Genomic DNA, 25,436 nt, shown 5'->3' with positions numbered 1-25,436 from the left:
ATTCATAAAAGGCATCGGCTAGCTACATCGTAAATTAAATGTATCTTAAATTATACATTACTTAGATATATTATTAATCAAATTAAATAAAGATATAAATTATTAAGAAGTGCATTTATTACTTTTAAATTATTCGGTTTGTTAAACAATTACAGTTTGATTAAATTCGTAATAAAAATGAAGGATGCTAAGTTGCGCCGAATGACAGCACTATGAAAAACCTGGCTATTCGCGTGCAGGAGTTAAATTAAAGATCTAAATAAAAGACAAATTCTTTCATGAAGGCATCACTCCTCATAGACAGCTAGACTAGTGTGCTTTCCTTAACTGAATAAACCAAACCAAAGAGACAAACTAAACCGAATACTTCACCTGGTTTAGAAAAGTTAAGTCACGTGCACGAAAGCAGCCTATACATACTATTAAATGAGTTATTAGAAATATCTGACACTTATTATGCCCAAAATAATCAAGACGATTCGATGTTTTTTGTGAAAGCGTTACGCACTAGTTACTTAAAAAGATATTAAATAATGAAAAATCTGCGTAAATGTAAGTATATTTCTCGCATTGTGATAAACAACGGTACATAGAGCCATCGAATTTTGAATGACGTAATCCTACTGCGAATATGGGTATGTGGAAGCCCAAAATTGAAATTTGGAATTTGTTTTATTATCGATTTTATATTTTGTAAAACTTTAACGAATTTTTGAGTAACAAATTCAACGATTTGAAAGCGAGCAATGGCAACATTCTAACGGGGGAGGGGAGGAACCTTTTTATCTCTAGCGCCAGGAACTGCGTATTGGAAATTTTAAAGGATAGGCTCATTTTAAAATTATTTTGTGACAATTTTACTGAACTGAATTTTATGGTTTAAGTGCAAAGAGCATGACATTTAATAAATAAAAGTAACAAACCAAACGTTAAAAAAACGCCCCCTTTGGACGTAATTTAAAATCGGAAACTTTTCAGTTTTTTTTTTAAATTTTATTTTATTATTTAAATCAATTCAATTCAAAAGTAAGAAACGAATATTCTTAAGAACTGCATTAGAAAAAAATAGCTTAGTTTGTTAATCCACAAACAGACAGACTCAATTTGAAAGATTATATTTTATCGAATGGCAACAATCTCGAATGAAAATTGATTAGACGCATTCCTAGAGATTTGATGTAAAATCTCATTTCAAGACTAGCAATCCTTTTGGACTAATTATTTTTTATAAATCAATGCCTAATTAAGTTTTAAAATGTGAACTAATTAAAGATTGTGGTTCACATATGTAATGAAATTAATGCATTTAATCCGACATTAAACTTTGGCAGATTGTGTTAAATTTACGAAAGATATCTTGCGGTCAATGAAGTAGTATAATTCGAGACTTGAATTACTACGATATGTAAAGAAATATTTTTAAAACTATGTTAAGGTGTTTCAACTCTATTTAATATTTTTTACATATACCAAAGTTATATCTGACAGTTTCAAAAATTAGTGAATCTAGTAGCAATGATTATTTAAAAAAAAAAATTCTGTTATGTTAAATAGCTTGTATTTTGCATGAGTTGAAGGTATAGTGTGTACTACCTCCTAAATGGTAAGTTTGATCTTAATATGTTCATGTTCATATTAATTGAGCGGGGAAAAATAAATTATTATTATTATTTAGGCAAAGCTTGGAAGTTTTGGAAACTTATTTTAAAGAAGATTGCCTCAATGGAATAACAGTTTCTTCGCATCCGTTGTACATGTCACTTGTTTTATTCTTTCCAGAGGAAAGCATAAGAGCATAAGAAAAGAATCACCGGATCTATTTCTCTACTGTAGTCTGTTACATTGAAATAGATACTTCAAGACCATTTGCTATCCGAAACACGTGTCGTTATCATTGAACAGCACTTATTTCTCCTTTTCATCTGAGAGTAGAGTTCAAACCACCTCTCATTCGTGGCAAACATGTAAACATAAATGAAATAGGAAAAAAACAGCTGTTGTTACCATGGTTACGAAGGATGCCTGGCGGATGAAAATGACCTTGAAGTGCCTATTGTAAAGTAACAGACTATAGTGCTTTATTCTTTACTCAAATGAAATGTTTTTTACATCAATGCGCTAGTCAAGACAGTTACGTCTTCTTTTGATTTCATTCTGTTTCTGCTAAAGTGTTTGGATTTCTGTCTTAAAAATGAGGGCTCATTTGCATCTCAAAGTACTGTATACTTTTCTGACTACACAGCAAGTGAAATTAAAATTATTTATTGCCGTTTACATGTAGTAACTGCATCAATTACGTAAAAATACTCAATTTTCATTAATTTATTTCAAACTTTTCTTTTCATTCAAAACTTGCCTCGCCTCTTTTCAAATAATGTAAATACAGAATTGTAAGTTTTCGAATTCTAGCATGCGGCTTCTACTGTCATAAAATTTGACAACCCCTGACCAGCTTAGCTTACTTATTCACATTTTCACAATCAGAAGAAATCGTAAAAGGAGACTTAAAAACATCTCCTCGGAATAAAAAACAAGCAAGCTAAGTTGAAGTTTGGCAATGGCCACACGTACTGTCAGTAAGTAAAAATACTTATCTTAGAAAATAGCGAAGCGATAAGCTTTAGACTTAACCTTTCCAAGATTACATTCAGAGCTACAAACAGATAAAAAAGAACATTTTCGCATAACGGTAGATGCATCGTTTTCAAATTTACATGCTAGGGTCAAAAAATAAGATTAAATAAATTAAAATTTCATATTTTAAATTTTAAATTACTGTACCTCGAGCTCTACGACATCTGCCGAAGAAACTTCTGCGGTATCCATGATATCCGTAGACACTTTTATCCTCTGTGCGAAAGCTGATATTCGATATGAGAAAAAAGAATATCGCTGTGTTTAGAATAAGAAAAGTAAAGCAAAAACAGAATATCGTTAAAGTTCCATTAGCGTCACTTTATTGATTTTACGGCTCCGCAAACGTTTATCTGCGGATATTTGATAAGATTTAGCTAATAGCTCTATCAACTAAGGCGCTGGTGATTATGTTTTGGATGTTCCCTATGAACTCGAAAAAATTTTCCCTGATAACTACTTTAATTTTTTTTTCATCTTTTTTACTTTTTGTAATTTTACTCGGGCATTTGTGCCTGAGATTTTTCGTACTTTATATATTTGAGGAGGGAAATTATTATTATATCATGCAAACTTACTATAACGCCGGAAAGAATGTTCTTTTTAATGTTCGCAGCAAATGAAAAAAAAAAGTGTCTTAATTTTTATTAACACTTAGCAGACGTGTTTACTGCTTCCAGTTCGCGACTGTTCGTTACAAATAAAAATCAGAAACACGGGAACGTCTTGTTGACAATCGATGATGCAAAAGTTGCTTTTTAATTTACTATCGATATTATAAAAGACACGCATATCGTTGTAAGAAAGTGAGTTATTTAAAAAGTTATTTTACTTAATTTGTTAACAACGTTTTGCAATAAGTTTTATTAAGGGGATAAATGAAATATATTTCTAATGCCGTGCAATACATTTGCAAAGTTCCTAACTCTACTTCTTATATTTACAGTCCAGAATCCAAAATGAAACCGAATGAGAATAATAAAATTTTGTAGTAACATATTGCATTATGCTACATTTATTTCTTTTTAAATTTTGATCAACTGATAATATATTTTTAATGTTCAAATTTTTTTCTGTTTATACTGTTCTAAATTTGAAAAGAAGTATGGAAGCAAAACACAAGGACTTTGTTTAATTTTTATTAGTCTAAAGGGATTTGAATCCCGAAGGACTATTAGTTTCGTTTTGGCATTTTGCGTCGGACTCATAAATGTCGGTTCACTTTTCAAACTGTTGCCACAAAATGTTAGAGTCCTGCATTATATTTGAAGAAATTAAATAATGAAAAATCTGCATAAATGTATGTATATTTCTCGTATTGTGATAAAACAACGGTACATAGAGTCATCGAATTTTGAATAACGTAATCCTCCAACGAATATGAGCATGTGGAAGACCAAATTTGAAATTTGAAATTTGTTTTATGATCGATTTCCTATTTTTTAAAACTTTGACGAATTTTTTATTAACAAACTCAAGGATTTCAAAGCGAGCAATGGCAACGTTGTGCAGAAAAACATTTTTATCTCCAGCGCGTGAGTCTCTGTATCGGAAATTCTAAAGATATGCCCGTTTTAAAACTATTTTGCGATATTGCTGTTGCACTGGATCTTATGGTTTAAGTGCGAGGAACATGATATTTAATAAAGAAAGGTAACACACAAAATGTTAAATAACGCCCCTTTGGACGTAATTTAAAATCTGAAACATTTCAGATTTATTTATTTATTTATTTATTTATTTATGAGTTTTAATTTCATTCAATAGTTCAGATTTAATTTCATGAGCTAGCAGCAGCTATTATTGTTATTTAAGAAGAGAAACAATATATTTGTATATTATTTTAATTCTTTGGTACTATTCGGTTTCGAGGGCCGTAAAAAATCGCCAAACTATTGTTGATGCCAATGCTGCCAAAAATAATTGCGGCAACCCTAATGCAAGAAAGGAAGTATAATAGTAAATAACTATGTAAGATTGATATTGTAATCTAGATGAAAGGTTCATTTCATATAATACTTTTTTATTATTATAATTTATTTGAAAAAGGCTAAACATGACTGAATGGAAGCATAAGAGTCAATAACTATTTCAAATCATTATTATAATTTATATAAAAATTGCTAAACATAACTGAATGGATGCCTGCATCGCTATTTCGCTACCGACTTATCGCCAAAGCATAATTTCATCTCGTTGGTTGTTCAAACGTAATTTTCTATAATGAATGATGCCTTTTCTTTGAAAATATTCTCGGTAAAGTGTAGAATCCCTCACTTATTTGTTTGCCGCTTTTTACGAGGGTAAAAACAATTGGATTTTTGTCAATTTTCTTTTACTTTTTAGGTGAAAATAGGTCGATGTGTGCGCAGTGCCATTTTTGTGCAATTATAGGATTTTTTTAAGTGAAAATAGGTCGATGTGCACATGGATACCGAGTATGTGCAGTTCTTAAAAACACGTCAAGCAGGGGATGATTCTGCCCTTTACCCAAAATTCTATTGCCGACTTTTCGTCATGGGCAATTCCCAAATTGTTAAATCCATAGGATATTAAAAAAGGATTTAAAATTTTAAAAAAAATGATTTAAAAATTAAACTAGTATTTCAATGGCGTCTTAAGAAATATAGAACTATATAAACTTACGTAATCTGAAATCAGCGCGTAGGCTAGATTTGGCGCGCTGTTAAATGGGCGCGTTTGCTAGATTTGGCGCTTTTGCGCATACATTTTCGCTGCAATTTTTTACGGTTTCAAAACGGAATAGTACCAATTCTTTTTATATATTTTATTTTTTAAATATGTTAGTAGTAAACTATTCCTTGAAATGTTAGGGAGCGAAATCTGAAGTTTTCAGATTGCAAAATATTTCTAATATTATACATGCAAAATAATATTTTAGTTAATTCAATTGCTTGCAAAATATTTCTAATACTATGCTGCAAACTAACTTTTTAGTTAATTTAGTTGCTATTCATATTTATTAATAAAAACTAAAATGCTTTTATTCCAAATTTGTAAAATTTTAGCTTCATAATGTATTTGTAAAACTTATATGTATAATATATGTTTTTTGGAAAGAAAAATACTTGTTTTCAATAATCTCTCTTATAATAAAAGCACTAACAACATTCAAAAAGTCTTGACAGAAGTATCTGTAATTTTCTTAGAAATATTCTGAGGCGGAAGAAACCTTTTAAAATAAAAATAAAGATGGGCCATTTTCACATTGTCCCAACTGTTCAGTAAAAAGTAACTTATACGCTTGAAAGTAATCCAAATGTTTTGTTACATCGAAATATAAAATAAATGTATGGAATAATGTTACCGTTTGTATTACGGCAAATTTTCATTTATAAATTCTGTATCTACTATTTTATTATCAACATTGCTGATATTAAAGTTCACCGAACCTTTAGAGAAATGCTTGTTAAAAAAATAAAAGCATTTGTGTTACTAATCCATTCCTAAAATTTCTAATTATTTCAGGAAAGCAGACTTTTTCCGTTATTGTTAATAGTTTTTATTTTAAAATCTTGTCCACTTTATATAATATATAACCTTGTGAGGAAAAAAAATCATATTACATTGTTTTCATTGCCTCCGTCTTGTTTTGCAATTTTAATCATTTGTGCTTCTCAAATCAAAAATGCATTCCCCCTCAGATAGTTTTGAACTGGTTTTGTTTTGATAAGAAAAAATATTTCCAGCCTTAAAATGTTTTCTCAACACTTTAATCATATGTCTCCAATTCCTTACAAAAAGAAAGTGAATAATAATATGTCCTCATCGCACTGCGTAATGTTTGAAGCTTATTTAAGCCTTTAATTACGTAATACAAGATAAATTCCCGTATGTAAGATGTTTCATTTTCTTCTGCAGGCTTATGTATATTTTTAAACTTTTAATAAATTAAATTTCCAAAATAGATAGAAATAAGCTTCCAACGTGACTAAGACCCCGCGGAATGTCCTGGTGGAGCATTTTCTAAGGGTAACCGATTATTCGTCATCATTTTACTAACAGAGTTGGTTTGGTTTTATTTGATTACGGCAAAGCCTCGACGGCTACTGCCTAAGGGGAGGGAGGCCTTCGTGGAGGACTTTCTAAGGCAAACTGCTTCGTATACACATTACTCACAGGGAAAGCCCCCGAAAATGCCCATGCAGCTAGCCCGCTCGCGGGATTCGAACGGTGGGCCGAACTACCAGAGTTCATCAACTTTATCGCTCAGCCGCTGGTGAGCCCCCCTTACTAATAGGGAAATAGATGAAAAGGTTAATACAGCCAGCCCGTTCACCAGCACTGGAAAGCTGGATCGAAATATCCATATTTACTCGGCTACTGGTAAGCCTTTGTTGTTGGATGTAATAAAAAAATTGTGGCACGGATCGAAAAAAAAATCAAATTGTTTTGCAACATCTCTACAAAAAATGTACAAAATGGTGTCGCTGTTTCAAGCGCTGCGTTTAATTGTAGCTATTTCTGTGTCGTAGATACATATATTATTTTTCGCTTAAGAGTAAATCAAGAATTTTTAAATCGTTGGATTTTAAGGAATTATTCAGCCAACTGTAATATTCGTAAAATAGTAGCATTGGATATATATGCCGAAATAAAGCATAGTCAGAAAAAATTTAGCAAAAAACAGAAAAATATGTGTTAAGAGATTAGATGATTCTTTTATGAGGCTTAGAAGCTAGATCAACAAAAAAGAAACTTACCATATATGCTCCTACAATGTTAGTATTCTTTATCCAAAAATTTCAACGCAAATTTCTATCTGCGTGATCATTTTACTAATGGTGGTCGTATTTGCTAATATGGGTCATTCGGTTTTAAGTTCGAAAAATTGCATTTATTGTTCTACGGCAAGTCCATGATAATGTTTGAAGAATAATACACGGGTAAAAAAAAACAGATGAAAACACCTTTATACTTACCAGAAAATTCAAAATTCATGTATGCATTACACTGCTTAGCTTTGAGTTGTTTCCTTCAGAACAGGCAGGAAGCACATGCATTTACCAGCTGTTTTTAATAATTGTCAAATATGTTTATTGAAATAGCTTTAACTCTTTAGCTAATCGCAAAAGCACACACGTACACATGTTTACGATATGTACAATAACAGTCCTTGTTTTTCGATCTCTCATCTTGTGACGAAATGTAGCTTTTCTTGTTTTGCTACCGTCATCGAAAATCCCTCTCTCCAAAGAAAAATAAATGTGCTTCAATTCCATCAGTTGTATTTGAAATTCCCATTACTAAAAATAAATAGGTAAGTTTAATAGCGTCCCGGCGTTCCTTTCGCTACGCTGGCAATACCCACAGATTATACGCAATCGCCATCAAAATAGTGGTCCATTCAGCTATTTTTCCTAGAAGATCTAGGCCTACCGGTTACAGCCGAAAACATCGCGGCAAAAACATCGCGGACGAAAACGTAGCGGAGAAAACAACGCAAGGCGAAAACGTCGTGCTACAAAACATCGTGGGAGAAAACATCGCAAAGACAAAACATCGTAGACCTAAAACATCATGGTACAAAACATCGTCGTCGAAAATAAAGCAGTTCAAAAACTTTGCAGCTTAAAAACATCGCCGTCGAAAATATCGTGGTAAAAAATAAAATATCTACAAATCATCGCATGACGATAACATCACAGACATGCTTTAATAACTGTAAATGGATATTCTCATAATGACTTGTGAGCGCAAGATGGAATGAAGGATAATTTTTACTTTCATATTTTTTATTAACTAATAAATTTTTGCTGAGAAAATGAAAAGGAAATTTAAGCATAGATAACTGATGCAACTTAGAGCACTTAATAGAACTTTAAACTGACATAGTTAACTAACAAAGGCCATTAATAAATCATTTTTTATAAAGTTTTCCCTGGTAATTTTCCATGAAAAGTATAATCTATAAGTTACATTTAATTTTCTATGCTTAAGTTTCCTTCTTACTTTTTCAGCAAAAATTTATTAGTTAATAAAGAAATGTGAAAGTAAAAATTATCCTTCTTTACATCTTGCGCTCACAAATCATTATGGGAATATCCATTTACAATTATTAAAACCTGAAAAAAGCATCTCTGCGATGTTATCGTCATGCGATGATTTGTAGATACTTTATTTTTTACCACGATATTTTCGACGACGATGTTTTTAAACTGCGAAGTTTTTTAACTGCTTTATTTTCGACGACGATGTTTTTAAACTGCGAAGTTTTTTAACTGCTTTATTTTCGACGACGATGTTTTGTACCACGATGTTTTAGAACTACGATATTTTCTCTTTGCGATGTTTTCTCCCACGATGTTTTGTAGCACGACGTTTTCGCCATGCGTTGTTTTCTCCGCGACGTTTTCGTCTGCGATGTTTTTGCCGCGATGTTATCGGCGAACACCAGACCTACCAGCGGCCGAGAGGTAAAATTGCTGAACACTGGTTGTTCCGACTTGTATTCGATTCTAGGCAAACTGGCTGGTTGCATGGGCATTTTCGGGATTTTCCCCATTTGTAACGTATATACAAGTCAGTTTCCCTCAGAAAGTCGCCCCACGAAGGCATCCCTCTCCCTAGGCAGATAGCCCTAGTGTGATTTTCCATAATGAACTAACGAAACCGAACCTAGAAGATTTAACCATACTCGCTCATTAAATCCATATGGTAAAATATTTCCTTCACTGAAATGCTAGCACGCACATTATTGAATTGTCAGTTCACTCCTTGCTCAGAAACCAGGGTGCAGACATTACGCGAAAGGACACAATAGTACTACTCTTGGCTTAAAATGCGAAAACGTAATTCAAAACTTTGCAAAAAATACTAGAAAAAGTGAAAATAGTTTTAAGTAATATATTTTACGAATAAATTAGCCTTAAACACTTGCGTATAATTTTGTGTGTATTACTATTAAAGAAACTTTTTTTTAATTTTTGTATTAATACCATTAAAATAATTGCGAATTATTTGTAAAATCTTGCCTAATTAGACTAACAAAACTGTCAGCTAATACGGATAACGGTCTTGATTACCGCCAAAGTTTCCATACTAAAGTCTAAAATACTGGCCTTCATAATCGTTGTTTTATCCGAACAAAAACAAAAATTGACGTTAATGTAAGCTGAAGAACAGTGTAAATAAAGTTCTTGACTGGCTTGATAGGCTCCTAGCGACGGGATCCCTGCGGTAAATTAGCCGTTATTCATTCATATTTAAGCGTCGTGGCGTTAGAAGTATTAAGGCACATAAATGCGCCTTGAGCGCCACGTTACCAAAATATGACATTTGCAGTTTCATTGCTCATTCAAAGTAATATTAATTAAGAAGCTATTCAACTAATGAAATTCTATCATACTGGTTTTCATGTACATATATTGCAGTTTCTTATCCATCATTTAGAGAAGTTACCCACACAGTCGAATTTGCTCATAAATCCTTTGAACTAATCCAAGAACTAGAGGAAATTACTCAAACTCTGCCAGTAATACTACAATTCCCCTCATATCGTCTGAAACCTGTCACCACTTTCGTCTCACGATTCGTTCCACTCATAGAACTCCTTCCCATTAATTAACGTATCATTACCTAAAACTACCGGCTACCAAATCCGAGCGAATTTAACGGTAATTAGTGCTTGAAAGCAAACAATTGAGTAAATTCAGTGACCTGATTAAAGGGTGAAAGTATACAATGAACACTGAACTGCCATGTCTTTTTTATAAATGCATTCATATCAAAGGTACCAATTAGCTTTGCTACTAAGGAAGAATTCAACGATCACTGCACTTTATCATAAGGCAAAGAGTGACATAGATTAAGCGTTGTGTATTTACTGCAGAATTTCATGGTAGAGAAGTTATACATCCCGTCATCAGTTTTTTCAACAGCTGTCAAATGTGTAAAAGTGAGTAACTTTGATTTTATTCTTTGATGTGTGTCTCTGACTTTTCTCCCACTAAAACTTCAGCTTCCTTTTAATATCCTTATGTGTACAGTAACAACCTTTAGCTAAATATCTTTCAATTTTCTTTGCATTTTTTAGGGGGGTTAAACTTTGTTTGCAATTTACCGATTTTCTGTAATAGTAATGAAAGGTTTTCCATGAACTACTTTAAATATATGCGTTAATACAGTACAGTCATTGAGATATAGTGTTTATTTATTTTATTTCTTGACATAATATTTTTTATAATTACTGAATGATTAATGCGCATAGTATGTGTTTATGTACCGTACTAGATTGAATGTGAGGTAATCTTACGTATACCACAGTCTCTGCTTCTAAAGGAATTTAAACAAAGAAAGTGGGATTAACTATAAGACAACCATTCATATTTCAGCTGATATGAAAATGTTCTAACGGAAAGGCAATTAAATGGCTCAAATATATATATATTTTTTTCCAATGGCGGGCACTTGCCTATGCCGGCATCCAATACTCCTAGGGCCAGATGTGGTGGTCTCTTTATTATGAGGGCACCTAATAGGTGGGCCACTTTTGCCTCCTATGAAGGGATAGACAATTACAACCATGCCTTCTTCCGGGATTCGAACCCGGGGGCTTCGGTATCGCAGTCAGGCTCCCCTACCGTCTGAGCGGCCGTTCAGATTTTCATTATTACCCTGAAAACTAAATAAATTTGTTTTCTTTTAATTAAAAATTTAAAGAATAAATAAAAAAAATCATCATAGCATTCCTTTTTAAATTTCATTCTGCGCTTATAATGTAGACATGGTTTTCAAAGGGCATTAAAAATATATATCATTTTGTATTCGGATCAATATGACAATCCTAATTTATATCTGTAAAATGCAGATTCCATTGTAAATAGCAATCATACCTTGCATAAAAATAATATAAATTATCATTCGTTTTGTATGTATAAGTCATCATTTGGGCATAAGATGCCAACTAATGACTGTCTGCGTTGCTACAGACGCTAGCACAAATATTTCGTCTCGGTTTTAATTTCTAGCGACTGAATAAACTGGCTTAAATGACTTTTCTGCATGACGGAAAATCGCTCTAGCCCGCTAGCTTAGCTCTAGCGCGCGAGGCTGTGTATGGGAAATTCTAAAGCTATGCTCATTTTAAAATTATTTTGCTATATTGCTGTTGCACTGAATTCTATGATTTAAGTGCGAAGAACATGATATTGAATAAATAAAGGTAACACACAACACGTTTAAGAAACGTACTTTTGGGTATAATGTGAAATCTGAAAGTTTTTTTTTTTTTTTTAATTTATGTATTTTTTTGTTATTACTACAATATTACATTATCCTTATTTCTTACATATAAATATGTTTTAATTTGTGGTATTATATTTATAAGTAGCCTGTAAACAAATCAAAGCCATTAAAAATGAACCCTATTTCAGATTAACACAAATCCAACCCGATTAATAACTTAATAATCTGACATTAATCGAACGGAAAAGGAAATATCTCAGTTTTTGTCTGTCATCAAAATGCTGTACTATATTCTTTCTAATAGAATGCTCCTTAAACGTACGCTGAGTAAGTCGAATTGGATCCCTGACTGCATGTTCCGTACATGATCTCTAACACCATCGAATATTATGCCAAGCGAAATTCTTTTTTTTTTTTTCGGAGGGTAAAAAATGTTGAATTTACGCGACCTGTGATTAAAAATGTCTATGATTCGGGCATTTTTCTTTTCATTCCATACATTATTTGTTACTCTGTATTTGTAAAAGGTATTTGTAACTAAATTAAAAATTAAGTTATTTTAATTGTTATTTTTTCAATAACTCTTAATTTTTTTAATTTTTAAGTGTACGCAATGTTAGTATCTGTATTTAATAGTATAATTTTAATTATTTGGACACTAGGAACAGAACTCCAGTTATTCGTTTCTCCTCTCGCCATCAGCCACATAAAATTAAAATTGTTAATTTGTTCATAAAAGTGTAAATTGTTCGTTGATAATATATTGCATTAATTTTTAAGAAGTTACAAATATAATGTTAATTTTAATAATCACCTCAAGGAAAATCTCTTTGATACGTTGAATGTTCTCATTTCACGAATTTGATGCTGTGGCAAAATAGAAAGGTGTTATTATTTGAGTAAAACATATTGTAGCTGTTTAACCATAACTGTACTTTTGAACTATTATTTACTCTCTAACTCTTTATTTAATTTCTTTATTTCATACACCTAAAACTGTAACAGTAAAAAAACAGTATGTATATTCTGTATCTGTACCTCACTAAGTTTTGTAGTCTCGCTCGTGCTTGCTTGCAGAGTATGCTTCTCTAACTAGTTTTTGTTAAATGTAAAAGTTGTTATCTTACGTCGAGTGATTTAATTAGCTAAATGAATTAGTTCTTTTCAAGCATAACGAAGCATAGTGCACTACAGTGCTGTACGCGATATAGCACTATGGTGAATCAAAAGTGAAAATTCGAGCACGCAATCGTCCATTATAAGCAACCCCCCCCCACGTGCATTCAGAAGATATATCGACAGTTTATTAATTACAATCATAAATTAGACAACAGTGATACAGAATAGGTAAAAGTCACATATATTTACACATATTTTTTGTAATTTCTGTGGCTGCTCATAACACGTGTGAACGAGGCGTGTGTGTGTCATAATGTTTTAAATTCACATGTGCAGAAAATCTTTGACATATATGCCTCAACTATGTGAGCGCATTTTTCCCACTTATTACGGTAACTTGACACATTAGGTGTACGCAGATTAGGTGTTAGGTGGGCTAGATTTATGTATGCTCCATTTTTTTTAAACTTTCCTCAGGATACTTCTGCATTTTTACTGAAATGTATTTTTAATCAATTATTTCAAACCCGATACATTAAAACTCGCTAGCTGCAATTTCTCTGTCACGGGTGTTCTGATTTCGCTCAATGAAGATACGTGTTTAGGGCAATATTGTGTATTATTTTTTTTTAACTTTTATTGCATTTATGCATTTTTGATGCATTACCTGTATTGCTTATATATTTCATCAAGCCACTCACTAATCCTAGCGAAAGCAGAAGTGATAACCAGATCGCGTATACCGAGGTTAAGCCACCGCCTTTCTGGAAAACCGTTTCAGGGCTATGGTTCCTTAAATTAGAAGCTCAGTTTTCCTAGAACTAAAATTGCTTGTGAAACCAATTAAATTTAATCATGTTGTGGCAGCAGTTGATGCTTGTATCCTCACGTCCGTAAAAAATAATATTGTTAACCGTCTTGATTATAAGCAGCATGAAACTTAAAAAAAAAAGGTTTCATCGAATCTCACTCAGACAGTGAAGAATGAAGGATACGTACTTTTCTGCAAAGCCTAGAACTTGGTGACCCCTGTTGCGAACGACGCACGCTCCGCTCTTGGGAACGGATTGAGCCTCCAGACCGACGAGAATTGAAAAAGAAAGTTTGTTTTTTGAGAACTGGCAACGATAAGTGTATGCTTTTAGAACAGTGACGCAGTAGACTAATGACGCTGTTAGATATGTAGAACAATGATGCTAAGTAGTTAGAAGTGTTTTCTGATAGTGTAATGATTTAGATATTGTTCCTCTTTTGTGTCAAATGTCAAATAAAGTGATTCATACAAAATAGTGCCAATTTTAGATGAGTTTGGAACCAAATAAGAGTCTACTAAAGCGGCGGACCAGAATCAAAGAAAGCGGATCATAAAGGTAAGCAACCTTTCTTTATTTGCTTATCTAGAATTTTGAATGATCTGTTTTTTACTGAATTGAAACCATATAAATTTTTCGCAGGCGAAACTGTAGGGGAAACATTAATCAAATCGCTGTGGCTCGCAAGTCTTCTACCACATGCAGCATCGTAGGTGCATTGAGTGACGAACTGTCATAGTTAGCTGTTGTGGCAGAAAAACACACATAAACTGTCACAGTTAGCTATTGTGGCAGATCTGGCCGTGTATTGTGATGCTTCTTTGGCGAAATGAAGCAACTCCAATGATGGAACACAGCAATAACTTTTATTTAACCCTAAAAAAAATGGCGGCATACAAACAAGAAGAGAAAACATATTCTAACATTTAAAAATAAATTGCATTCTTCGTGCGAGAGTCGCACGAGGCACTCGAGTCTGGTTTCAAATATTGCCATTCACAAATACCTTAATGTCCATCTATTTAAATTATTTAAACTACAAGATTTTAATATTTTTTAAATCTGTTACAACCTCTCCCCCAACGGAGAGACTTTTACCGAAGGGAAAAGTTCTGTAAATTTCGAAAGTTTATAAGCTCGGCTTGCTCAATTGCTTAAAGAGAAAAGATAACTTCTCTCATAAGTTTCCAAATTTTCAGGCCGAAAATTTTAAGTTTTAAACAAATATTTTTATACCACATTTAAGTAGAAAAAGATGCAAAATGATCAAATTAGTCTTCCTTTTTTCCTTGACGGCGCCTAGATTTTTTCCATGGTGGACCAGTTCCTCGGCTATAATTCACAGCAAAGCATTTCCTCAGTCCATCTGTGCCTTTCGGATAATATTCATTTGTCATTTGCTTTCGACATTTGTTTTCTTCGTCTATTAGTAGCGCCTTTGATATTAAATCGAAAGCCGAAAGATGATGATAACGTTGCATTGCAAAATGATTCTCAATATTAATTTCTTTATCGTTTTTCTAATTTTCGTAAAAATCTTCCACGTTTAATTCCGGTGATTTAACTTATTCTTCAAAGATATCTTTGGATGCTTTATTTTCTTCCTTTATCGGTTCCAAGATCTGCTCTTCAGCTATTTGTCTTTTCCTTTGAGCTCTAGTAGAAACGGCATTAAAATGGTATCACTAAGATAACGTTCAAGTGATAAACTAATAAAATAAGGCAGTTCAGTGTTAACAGGAAGTAATAACCTGATATCACTTACATTATGTTCAGTGATGAACTAATAAAATAAGGCAATTCAATATTAACAAGAAGTAATAACCTGGTATTACTAATATTATGTTCAGTGATGACTTAATAAAATAAGACAATTCAATATCAACAGGAAGTTATAATCTGGTATCGCTAATATTGCGTTCAGTGATGAACTAATAACATAAAGCAATTCAAAATTAACAGGAGGTAATAATCTGGTATCACTAATATTATGTTCAATGATGAACTAATAAAATAAAAATACGCACGATTATTCGATCTCGATCGGTGCCTCCAAAATAATTAAGACTGTAATACTTCTTTGACGAAATGAAGCAACTCCAATGATGGAACACAGCAATAACTTTTATTTAACACTAAAAAAAAATGGCGACATACAAACAAGAAGAGAAAACATATTCTAACATTTAAAAATAAATTACATTCTTCGTGCGAGAGTCGCACGAGGCACTCGAGTCTGGTTTCAAATATTGCCATTCACAAATACCTTAATGTTAATCTATTTAAATTATTTAAACTACAAGATTTTAATATTTTTTAAATCTGTTACAGTATCCTCAAATCACAGCCACCACAAAATTCAGTGCACAGCCACCACAAAATTCACCACCGAAAGCATAAATTGCACAGCTCACTAGCATGTGAATGAACTTTGCGCATTTATGAATCATCGTAGTTGCTCGAGAGATAATAAATTTAAAAATCATAAAGGTGCGATCGCAACTGTTTCAGTGGACGTTATAAAGAGGCAGAAAACAATCAATGTTTTATCAGAAAAAGTTTGGCTCTGGTGCTAAAAATATATTTATCCATACTCTTTCTGACGTGGTTCGGGGATCGCACATAGACCGCAATCGCAACCGCCATGTAAATAACGTGCTTTTGGTCGACCTTTCATCTAAATTGAAATTTTTGATTGACATAGGTATTTCCGTACTTCCGATTTATCACACCAAACAGTCAGCTGTGAATGAGGGATTTGTTCTTTATACAGCAAATGTAACAAATATTCAAACCTTTGGTAATCGACGTCAGTGTCTTGACTTTAATTTATGGCGGAAGTTCACTTAGTCTTCCGTAAAGGCCAAAGTTAGCTAAGCTATCATAGGCATGAATTTCTAAAGAAGTTTTATTTATTAGCTAATGTTAAAAATAATAGTATAATTGATGCCGAGAGCATGTTCTCTTCCCTTGAGAAGGTTGTACATACTCTGCCGAGTAGCAGTACAAGAAGCGCTCTCTTAGGTCTTTCCAAGTATGATAAAATTTTGACTGAATGTTCAGAACTGATTGGTCCTTTTCACATACCGAAAGAGCAACCGGATTATATTGTCTTTCACTATTATTGAAACCAAGGGCCTCCGCTATTTTCTAAACCGCGTCGGTTATCATCTGAGCTCTTCAACGTCTGTTCGCCAGGAATTTGAGTTTCTAGGGAATCGTGCGTCAGTCAAAGGGTGAACCCCCCTTTATATGGTTAAAAAAGCAAATGGCGCATGGTGTTCCTGTGGCAATTATCGTCTCTGGAAGAATGACATCACTGTTCCGAAGCATTACCCCTTCCCTCAAGTCCAAGACTGTACTCAAGTATTTTATGGGAAAAGATTATTTATGGCATTTGATTTAGCTAGCGCGTATCATCAGATCCCTATTAACCCAACCGACATACAATAAACTAGTGTAACAATCCCATTCGGTTCAACTGAATTTCTATTTACGTCATATGGCCTCCATAACGCAGGACAGGGTTGTCAGAGATACGCACATTAGGTGTTAGGTGGGCTAGATTTATGTATACCCCATTTTAATGATATTCTAATTGCATCGTTAAATGGGGAGAAGCACAAGAGCCATCTTAGGCAAGTTTTAGATCGCCTCAGACAGTATGGAATGAAACTAAATCCAGCCAAAGGTGACCTAGCTTCTGTTGCCTTTGTGGGATGCCTTTTAACGTCTTCTGCGGGTTTCCTCCATCATCTATGCAACACCATGCGATAATTATCTCCAGCTTCTGCACATATTAAACCTTTCTATTTTGTGCAGCACTCCTTAGAGACTTTATGTTTGTATGCGCAATGTCACAATAAAAGCATCATTGACGCAGCCGTATAATGGTCGTTAGTACATTATCAAACGGACTAGTAAACACATCACCATTCTCATAAATGGAAAAGAATCCGTTGTGTGAATTGACAGTTTGAAGCCAGCCTTCCCCACTCAGTACGACATATCACAAAAACTACAGTTATTCTCAGTTGACAGTTCGCCAACGACTCCAGTTATTCCCAGTTGATAGTTCATTAACAGCATCGGTTATTCCTAGCGATAGTTCATCAAGCCTCACCCCTATTTTGCCTCCGAAGAAAACAACTCGTTCTCGTTGAGCAGCAAGATTTAATTCTTACTACGTATGATGTATCAGTGGCTGCAGTACTTTGAGAAAGAATACTGTAGCGCTTTAAGCGTAACCAGACTTTTGAACAATTATTTGTTTTCTAACTGTTTATATAATTCAATTATTTTACATAACTAAAACTGTATGTATATAACTGTAACTGTATAGTACCTCTGTGAAAATTGAAGTCTCGCCCGTGTGCACTTGCGGAGCATGCTTCTTGTAACTTGTTTTTCTTAAATATAAAATTTGGTATGTTGTGAAGATGACGAATGATTTAATTAGCTAAATGAATTAGTTCTCTTTCAGTATAACGACGTGCGTAGTGATCTAGTACACTATAGAGGTGTACACGACATAGTACAATATGTTGCATGCAAGCCTCTTGCGCAAGGGGTCCGATAAAATAAATGCATAGCTACGTACGTATTGAATGATAAAGCCTTTTCTACGCTAAATAAGCGCACAAGTCTCCGCATGACGTTACTTTACGTTGAAATAATATTATAGCAAGTCTTCTGTCGACTTTGTCATTTTGAGCAGCAGGGTATGTCATTTTGGCGTCAGATTTTGAATATAAGATTTTATGTTTCATAACCAAAAGAAAAGAATTCTCTAGTGAATTTCTGAATATCTAGATATTCTATGGTTCCAGTTACTTCGAATATATGAGGTGCACAATGTAAGAATTTTGTAAGTTTAGCTGATGTTATTTTAACTCTCTGCGTGTCGTCTCTTCACCTCTTTAAGTTTCATCAGGTGAGCATGTGCACAGGTGAAAGCTCCGTATGGAGCTTTTACTGGGGCTGCAAGGTCAAACAATTTATTTTTACCGTGTCTGTGGCAATATTTTACAAAGAGAGGGTGAAGGTAATGAAGTGTAAATACATAATATACTAGTACCATTTATGCGCAGGTTCGGAGACCTTTGATCCATAGAATGGTACGCCTAAATCATCTTTCAGATGTTGAACTCAGTTCTTATGCTATAGCTATTCTAATTTTCCTCTGTGAGCATACGTAGTTACGTTTACGGATAATATTTTCATTATGCGGCTTCTTCCATTAATAAATTGTTGAAATTTATGTCTGCTCCTTTTTTTTTAAGTTATAAATGGTCATAATTTAAGAGTTAATATAATAGAGCTGAGAATAGATGAGCTTTCACAGACTCGTTTCAAATGTACGTAATTTGAACTTTTTATGATAAAAATCCTACAATAAAATTTATGTGACGAAAGATTACTGCTGTAGAACGACGCAGCACAACCCTTGGGTCAAGAGTTTACAAAGAAGCACTGGAATTTTTAATTAATAATTCTTATTTTTAATCTAACCTACCATTTAACAAGAAGAAAATTTCTTCTTTTTAATTGCTAGATATAAATTCAAAATGAATACTGTTTTAGAAATACGTAGTTTCAATTCTATTTTATTACTGTGTTGATGATAATCTGTCATTACCAAAATTAGGTTAAAAAAAACTACACGTACACACAAAGAACAACATAAACTGCAATCTTGTTCTTGGTTTAAGATTTCAATTGTAACTTCTGAAAAGACAACATAGTAGTTCTACTATCGAAGAAGAAGCAAAGGATTATTTAAAAATCTATTGAGATACATGCGCTAAAACAAAAAATCACAAACTACGCTTTGCACAAAAGAAGGAAATGAATCTTTCCTAACGTAATTCATAGTTTTCTACTCATAAAAATAAAAATAAACGCAGAATAGTTATCAGTTATCAGTTGACATCTATTACATCTACATTTTTAACATTAACTACATCCATATCTATAACATTAATTTACCAATATATAAAAGAAAATTAATTAGTTCTACAATGAATGAAATTTATAAAAGTGTTCTTGTAAACATGAAGCTGTTTACAGATGATTCCTAGATATCCATTGAATCACGAATCTTTCAATGACAATTATCTGAATTTTTCAAGACAAATTTCAGAATTTTTCAGTCCAGTCAGTCAGTCCAGAAGGAAAATATTATCCAAGACGAAACCGATAGCAAAAAGACACATACTGTCGTAAAAAAAAATCATACTTATAGTAATCATATCATAATTACAATAATGAACAAGTGTATTTATTACACATGACATTTTCTTCTATCATATGCATAACAGTCTTGCATCGTTGTTTTGAGCATACAGGTGACAGATTACTGTAATTAAAATAGATACAGCCAATGACACTTCATTCACTTAATAAGCATAGATTTCATGATTCGAAGTATAAGAGTGGATAAGACTGCTGAATACTGGTAGTTCGACCCGGGTTTGAATCCAGACGAACCGTATGCTGTATATTTGGTTTCCGTCGTTTTCCCCATGTGCAACATGAATACGAGCCACTGTTCTTCCGTAAAGTTGTTTTGCCATTTTTAAATTATCTAACTTAATCAGAGGCTTTGTAGACTGACTATCAACGTACAATTTGGAAGTGAAATGAACATTTGTGTGCATGTGAAAAGACAATAGCTTCACATTTTTAAGATATGCATTTTTTTTACTATTAATAGATCGTTTTCGTGAAATTAAATCACTAACTGATGGTTCCGGATGTTAATAATAATTCACTGGGGTTGCGTGTGTATAAAAAGTTGCACATGATTGCATTAGAGTCACTTCGCTAACTTCTACGCAGAAGAATGATACCTTTATGTAAAAACAGAAGAGAAACACGCAGAAGTAAAACATAAAGTTAGAAAAGCAACAATCTTGTATGTGGTATAGCCTTAGTCACGAACTTTATCGATTTCGAAGGCAAACAGGTACAAGTCCCTCTTTATAAGGAGAAAAAAAATCTGATGCTCCTGATGAAAAGGGACCTGCACCTGCTTGCTCCCGAAATCGATAGAATTCTTGCCTAAATCTACGCAAATATAAGGATTTTGTTTGTAATTTTAACTTTTATATAAATGAAATTATTTGTATAAGTACCGCATGATTGCTGTATACTCTAGTAGTGTAAGCTACAATGTCTAAATGGTGAAGAAATGTTTTATTTTTAACGTTTTTAAAAACAATTATTGTTTCAAGTTTGTGAAATATTTGTTTGAAAAGTATATTTTTGGTCTCAGAAAGCTTTTTTGTGCATTGATGTATACATATCTACGATACTGCTTTCTTCATATGTATCTTTATGTCATGCATACGTACATTTACATGTTAATATTATTAATGTGGCAATGTCGTGTGCACGAACGTTATACCAAGTATTTCTGCTGACATAGAAAAGTATTTTACAGTACATAAAATCCCCTTTAGAATGCAAGGTAAAAGCTATTTTGTATATGAAAAATTGTTTTCTCTGTAAATGCATTAGGACCGGATAATTAAGAAGAGTTGAGTACTTTTAATTTTTAATCACAATATTTAAGATTAGAAATCTAAAATATGATGTTTAAGATTTATATGTTGTCTGTTTTAACAATACATAACTTTTAACGAATTTTAAGGAGAAAAATCTCTGAAAGAAGAATATAAGAACAGGTTGCAAAAATGGCGAAAATAATAGAACGTTTTTTGCGTAAAAAGCTATTTAGCATCAAAACGGCAGTTTCCAGATTTCAGGCAATTTAAAAAGTCGAATATTGATTCGGAATTCTGTAAAGTTTTGAAAATGCTCATAAAATGTATTGTTAAGTCATTAAGACTATTTAACTGTAGGATTACGTAATTTTTTCTCTTCTTGGCGCCTTGCATGGCGCAGATGTTCATTACAGCAACCCTGTAAACGCTTACTCAGTTTTATTTTTTATTGCTGTTGTTGTTAGTAGTAAGTCATCGCTTGAAAGATGGCACGCATTTGATTAAAGTTGTCGAATAAAATATTTAGTACAGTCCACTTCTAGTTAATTTGAAATTGTTGTATAACAACGCACGCATCGCATGAACACTTTATGGCCCGCCGAGCCACAGGTAAAAGATATCGTTGCTAAAATTAACTTTTTAGAACATTTGGAATACTTTCGTTTGGTTGTATTACGCATAACTTCATATAGAGTGTTTGGAATGCTTTCGTTTTCGTGTGGATTACGCAATTAAGATTGGATACTGTGTCATCGTTCATTTCCGGTGTTGCTGTCGAGAAATCTGCAATCACGGTAAGTGATAAATTATTTATTTGTTCATGATGAGTGAATTGAAAGGGATTAAAGCTAACAAAAAAGTTTAAAATGCAGTATCAGAAAGTTTGAAAATAAGGTAAATTCTACATTGGATGAAGCAGATATTTCCTTATTGGAGTTATACGAATCAAAAATATTAGAATTTAAAAAGGAATTAAGTAACATTTTCGATTCTTTATTTGCACATTGTGAAGAAAAGGACACTGACGAATTCATTAAGGAAAAGGAAAATGTAGTAGATAATCTCGATGAAATTCATTTGAAAATTAAAAGAAAAATTTCTGAGATCCGTTCTCAAAGGAATAGCTGCTCAAATGAAAACGGTTCGAGTAAAGACATAATTGTTTCGGATATAAAATTGCCTAAATTGTCTCTTCCAATATTTAGTGGGAAAATCGAAGAATGGATTGAATTTGAGGATTTATTTTCCGCAGCTGTGCATAAAAATAGCAAATTAACTAATGCGCAAAAATTGCAATATTTAAAGAGTTCGTGTAAGGCAGACGCTTTAAATATTATTCAGTCCATTCCAATTTCTGATTCGAATTATGACATAGCATGGAATCTGTTGGTTGAGCGCTATTGCAACAAAAAAGATTTGATCAATTCTATCATAAAGAAATTAATTTCTATACCTCAAACGAGTGATTCTACTTCGTCGCTTTTAAAATTTATCGATAAGGTGCATGAATGTTTACGATCCTTGGAAGCATTGGAGCAAAAGGTGGAAGAATTTTCAGACACGTTAATTGTTTATTTATTAGTTGAAAAGTTGGATAGAAATACTCGGTGTTGGTGGGAAAGGTCACTTAAAAAAGACGAGATAGGAACGGTTAAACAACTGACATGTTTTTTGAAGGAACACGCTCGCACCCTATCACATTACAAACCTCCGCATGGAGAATCGAAACGTTCATTTAATACCAAAGCTCTTACATCACTTTCGGAAAATTCAAAAAATTGTCCTTATTGTAAAGCTGATCATTTATTGTTGAAATGTGCGCAATTCTTAAATCTGACAGTCAAGAAACGATTTGAATTTGTAAAGACAAAAAAACTATGTTTCAATTGTTTATCTTCGGTCCACACAATCAAGGACTGTAAAAGTTCTAATACATGCAGAAAATGTCAGAAATTTCACAATTCGCTCTTACATTTTGATCGAAATGAAGAAAATTTCGATAAAGCAAATGGCACATCGAATCAAATCACAAACAAGACTAATAAATTAAGCAGTAATCTTTCTCCAAATGCTGATACATTTACTCCAATGGCAAGCAGCCAAAAGGTTAGTGACACTAATGAAACCAACCAAGCAAAGTCCATTAACGGTACTGCGATGAATATTTGCAGTTCTTTTAATAAACAAGTTCTACTTTCAACTGCAATTATTTTCGTTAAGGGTAATGATGGAAAATTTATCTCGTTGAGAGCCTTGCTGGATTCCGGTTCTCAAAATAATTTCATTACTAAAGAAGGTGCTGAGTTATTGAATTTGAAGAAAAGAAAAATAAACGCTTCTATTTCAGGTATCAATGGTACAGTTATGGGTGTTAAGGAAAAAGCTATAGCAACCATCGCTAACGCTACTAGAGATTTTATTCGTACCTTACAATTTTTTGTTGTTCCAAAAATAACTCGCGTAACGCCTGCTAGATATATAAACATTCCTGATGTTAAGCAGTTGCAACTCATTGGTTTAGGTGATCCAGAGTTTTATAAACCTGGTCAAATACATGTTTTATTATCTAACGAAATATTTTTTAATTTACTGGCAACAAATAGAATAAATATGCAAGACCTGATTCTCCATCAGTCAGTTTTTGGATACATCGTTAGCGGGTCAGTACGCATGCCGCAGCAAGGCAGTGTTGACAATTTTTGTGGGTTTGTGGAAAATGGGGATAATTTATCTGACAACATGAGAAGGTTTTGGGAGATTGAAGGTATTAATGAAGCAAAAAAAGTGAAAAGTCAGGAAGAGGAATTTTGTGAACAGCACTTTCTTCGTACACACGCGAGGCAAGATGATGGCAGATATGTAGTGGAAATGCCAATTAAGGAGGAAGGACTTAGCCTTTTAGGGGAATCGAGAGAAAACGCTAGCAAAAGACTGAATTATCTACTTAAACGCTTCACTCGCAATCCCGTAATGAAACACTTATACGAAGATTTCATTAAGGAATATAATAAATTAGGCCATTCCGAATAAATTGATGAAGGGGATAGCTCTAGTTTCTCATATTATCTTCCTCACCATGGGGTTTTCAGGCCCGAGAAACCTAGCACTAAACTTAGGGTAGTGTTCGATGCCACTGCTCCTACGACTACTGGAATTTCGTTAAACGATATTCTGCTGAATGGAGGGTTAGTTCAAGACGAACTATTTGATATTATTTGCAGATTTCGAACGCATAAAATTGCCTTCACAGCAGACATTGTAAAAATGTATCGTCAGATTTTGATTAAAGAACATCAAAGAGATTTATTACGCATCTTATGGAAGAGTAGTGAAGAAGAACCAGTTAAGGTCTATAGACTGAAGACTATAACTTACGGTACTTCCAACGCACCATATCTAGCAACACGCACATTTAATCAATTAGCAGAAGACGAGAAAAACAATTTTTCGTTAGCAGCCCCAATAGTACAAAGGGATTTTTACGTCGATGACGTACTCACAGGAGCCCATACTCTAATAGAGGCTAAAGAATTGCAGTCGCAATTGATTAACCTATTATCACGTGGAGGAATGCGTCTGCACAGATGGTGTGCTAATCATCCTGATCTTTTGCAGTTTCCGGATGGACAAGAGGAATATTCTTTCAGTAATTTCGATGACGATCAGAGCATCAAAACTTTAGGATTATTATGGAATCCAAAGATAGATTGTTTTTCGTACAAATCAACCATCAAGAAACCAAATACTTACACAAAGAGAACAGTGTTGTCTGATATTGCTCGCATTTATGATCCATTAGGACTGCTTGGTCCAGGGATAACAAAAGCAAAAATCTTCATCCAAAGACTTTGGTTATTGAGGCTTGATTGGAACGATCCGCTACCCGAAAGGATAATTAAGGATTGGCAACTTTTTATTGATTCAATGCAATCTATCAACAATTTGAAAGTCAGTAGATATGTTTTACGGGATAGTTTTTCTGATATACAAATTCATGGATTTTCAGGTGCATCAGAACACGCATACGGAGTAGCCATCTATTTACGCTGTAGAAGTGACAATAATTTATCTTCACATTTGCTTTGCAGCAAGTCCAGAGTAGCTCCACTAAAACCGCTGACAGTACCTCGACTGGAACTTTGCGCAGCTGTACTGC

General features: G+C 33.3%; 2 protein-coding genes across 3 annotated transcripts in view; one reads left to right on the top strand and one right to left on the bottom strand.

Moving 5' to 3' along the window:
• LOC118203999 (anoctamin-4) overlaps window positions 1-25,436 on the bottom strand; it is a 475,106-nt gene that overhangs the window by 410,841 nt on the left and 38,829 nt on the right. The window contains exon 1 of one of the 2 annotated variants that reach the window (XM_035376334.2): window positions 2,782-2,890. The exons of the other annotated variant lie outside the window; for it this stretch is intronic. Coding sequence (XP_035232225.1) covers window positions 2,782-2,826 — 45 coding nt within the window. The 5' untranslated portion in view covers window positions 2,827-2,890. Of the gene's footprint in view, window positions 1-2,781; window positions 2,891-25,436 lie in introns of those variants that run through there. 2 annotated transcript variants of the gene reach the window in all.
• The window catches only part of LOC118204040 (USP6 N-terminal-like protein), a 173,949-nt gene continuing 170,305 nt past the window's right edge, over window positions 21,793-25,436 (top strand). The window contains exon 1 of the mRNA XM_085815524.1: window positions 21,793-22,074. The gene's annotated coding sequence lies outside the window, so the exon portion shown is untranslated. The remainder of the gene's footprint in view (window positions 22,075-25,436) is intronic.

Source organism: Stegodyphus dumicola, chromosome 1 (assembly GCF_044657685.1).
Source record: "Stegodyphus dumicola isolate Sdum_Otavi_A_Nest chromosome 1, ASM4465768v1".
Taxonomy (NCBI): Eukaryota; Metazoa; Arthropoda; class Arachnida; order Araneae; family Eresidae; genus Stegodyphus; species Stegodyphus dumicola.
The sequence above is the reverse complement of the archived record's forward strand: the minus strand, read 5'-3'. Positions and strand labels throughout refer to the sequence as shown.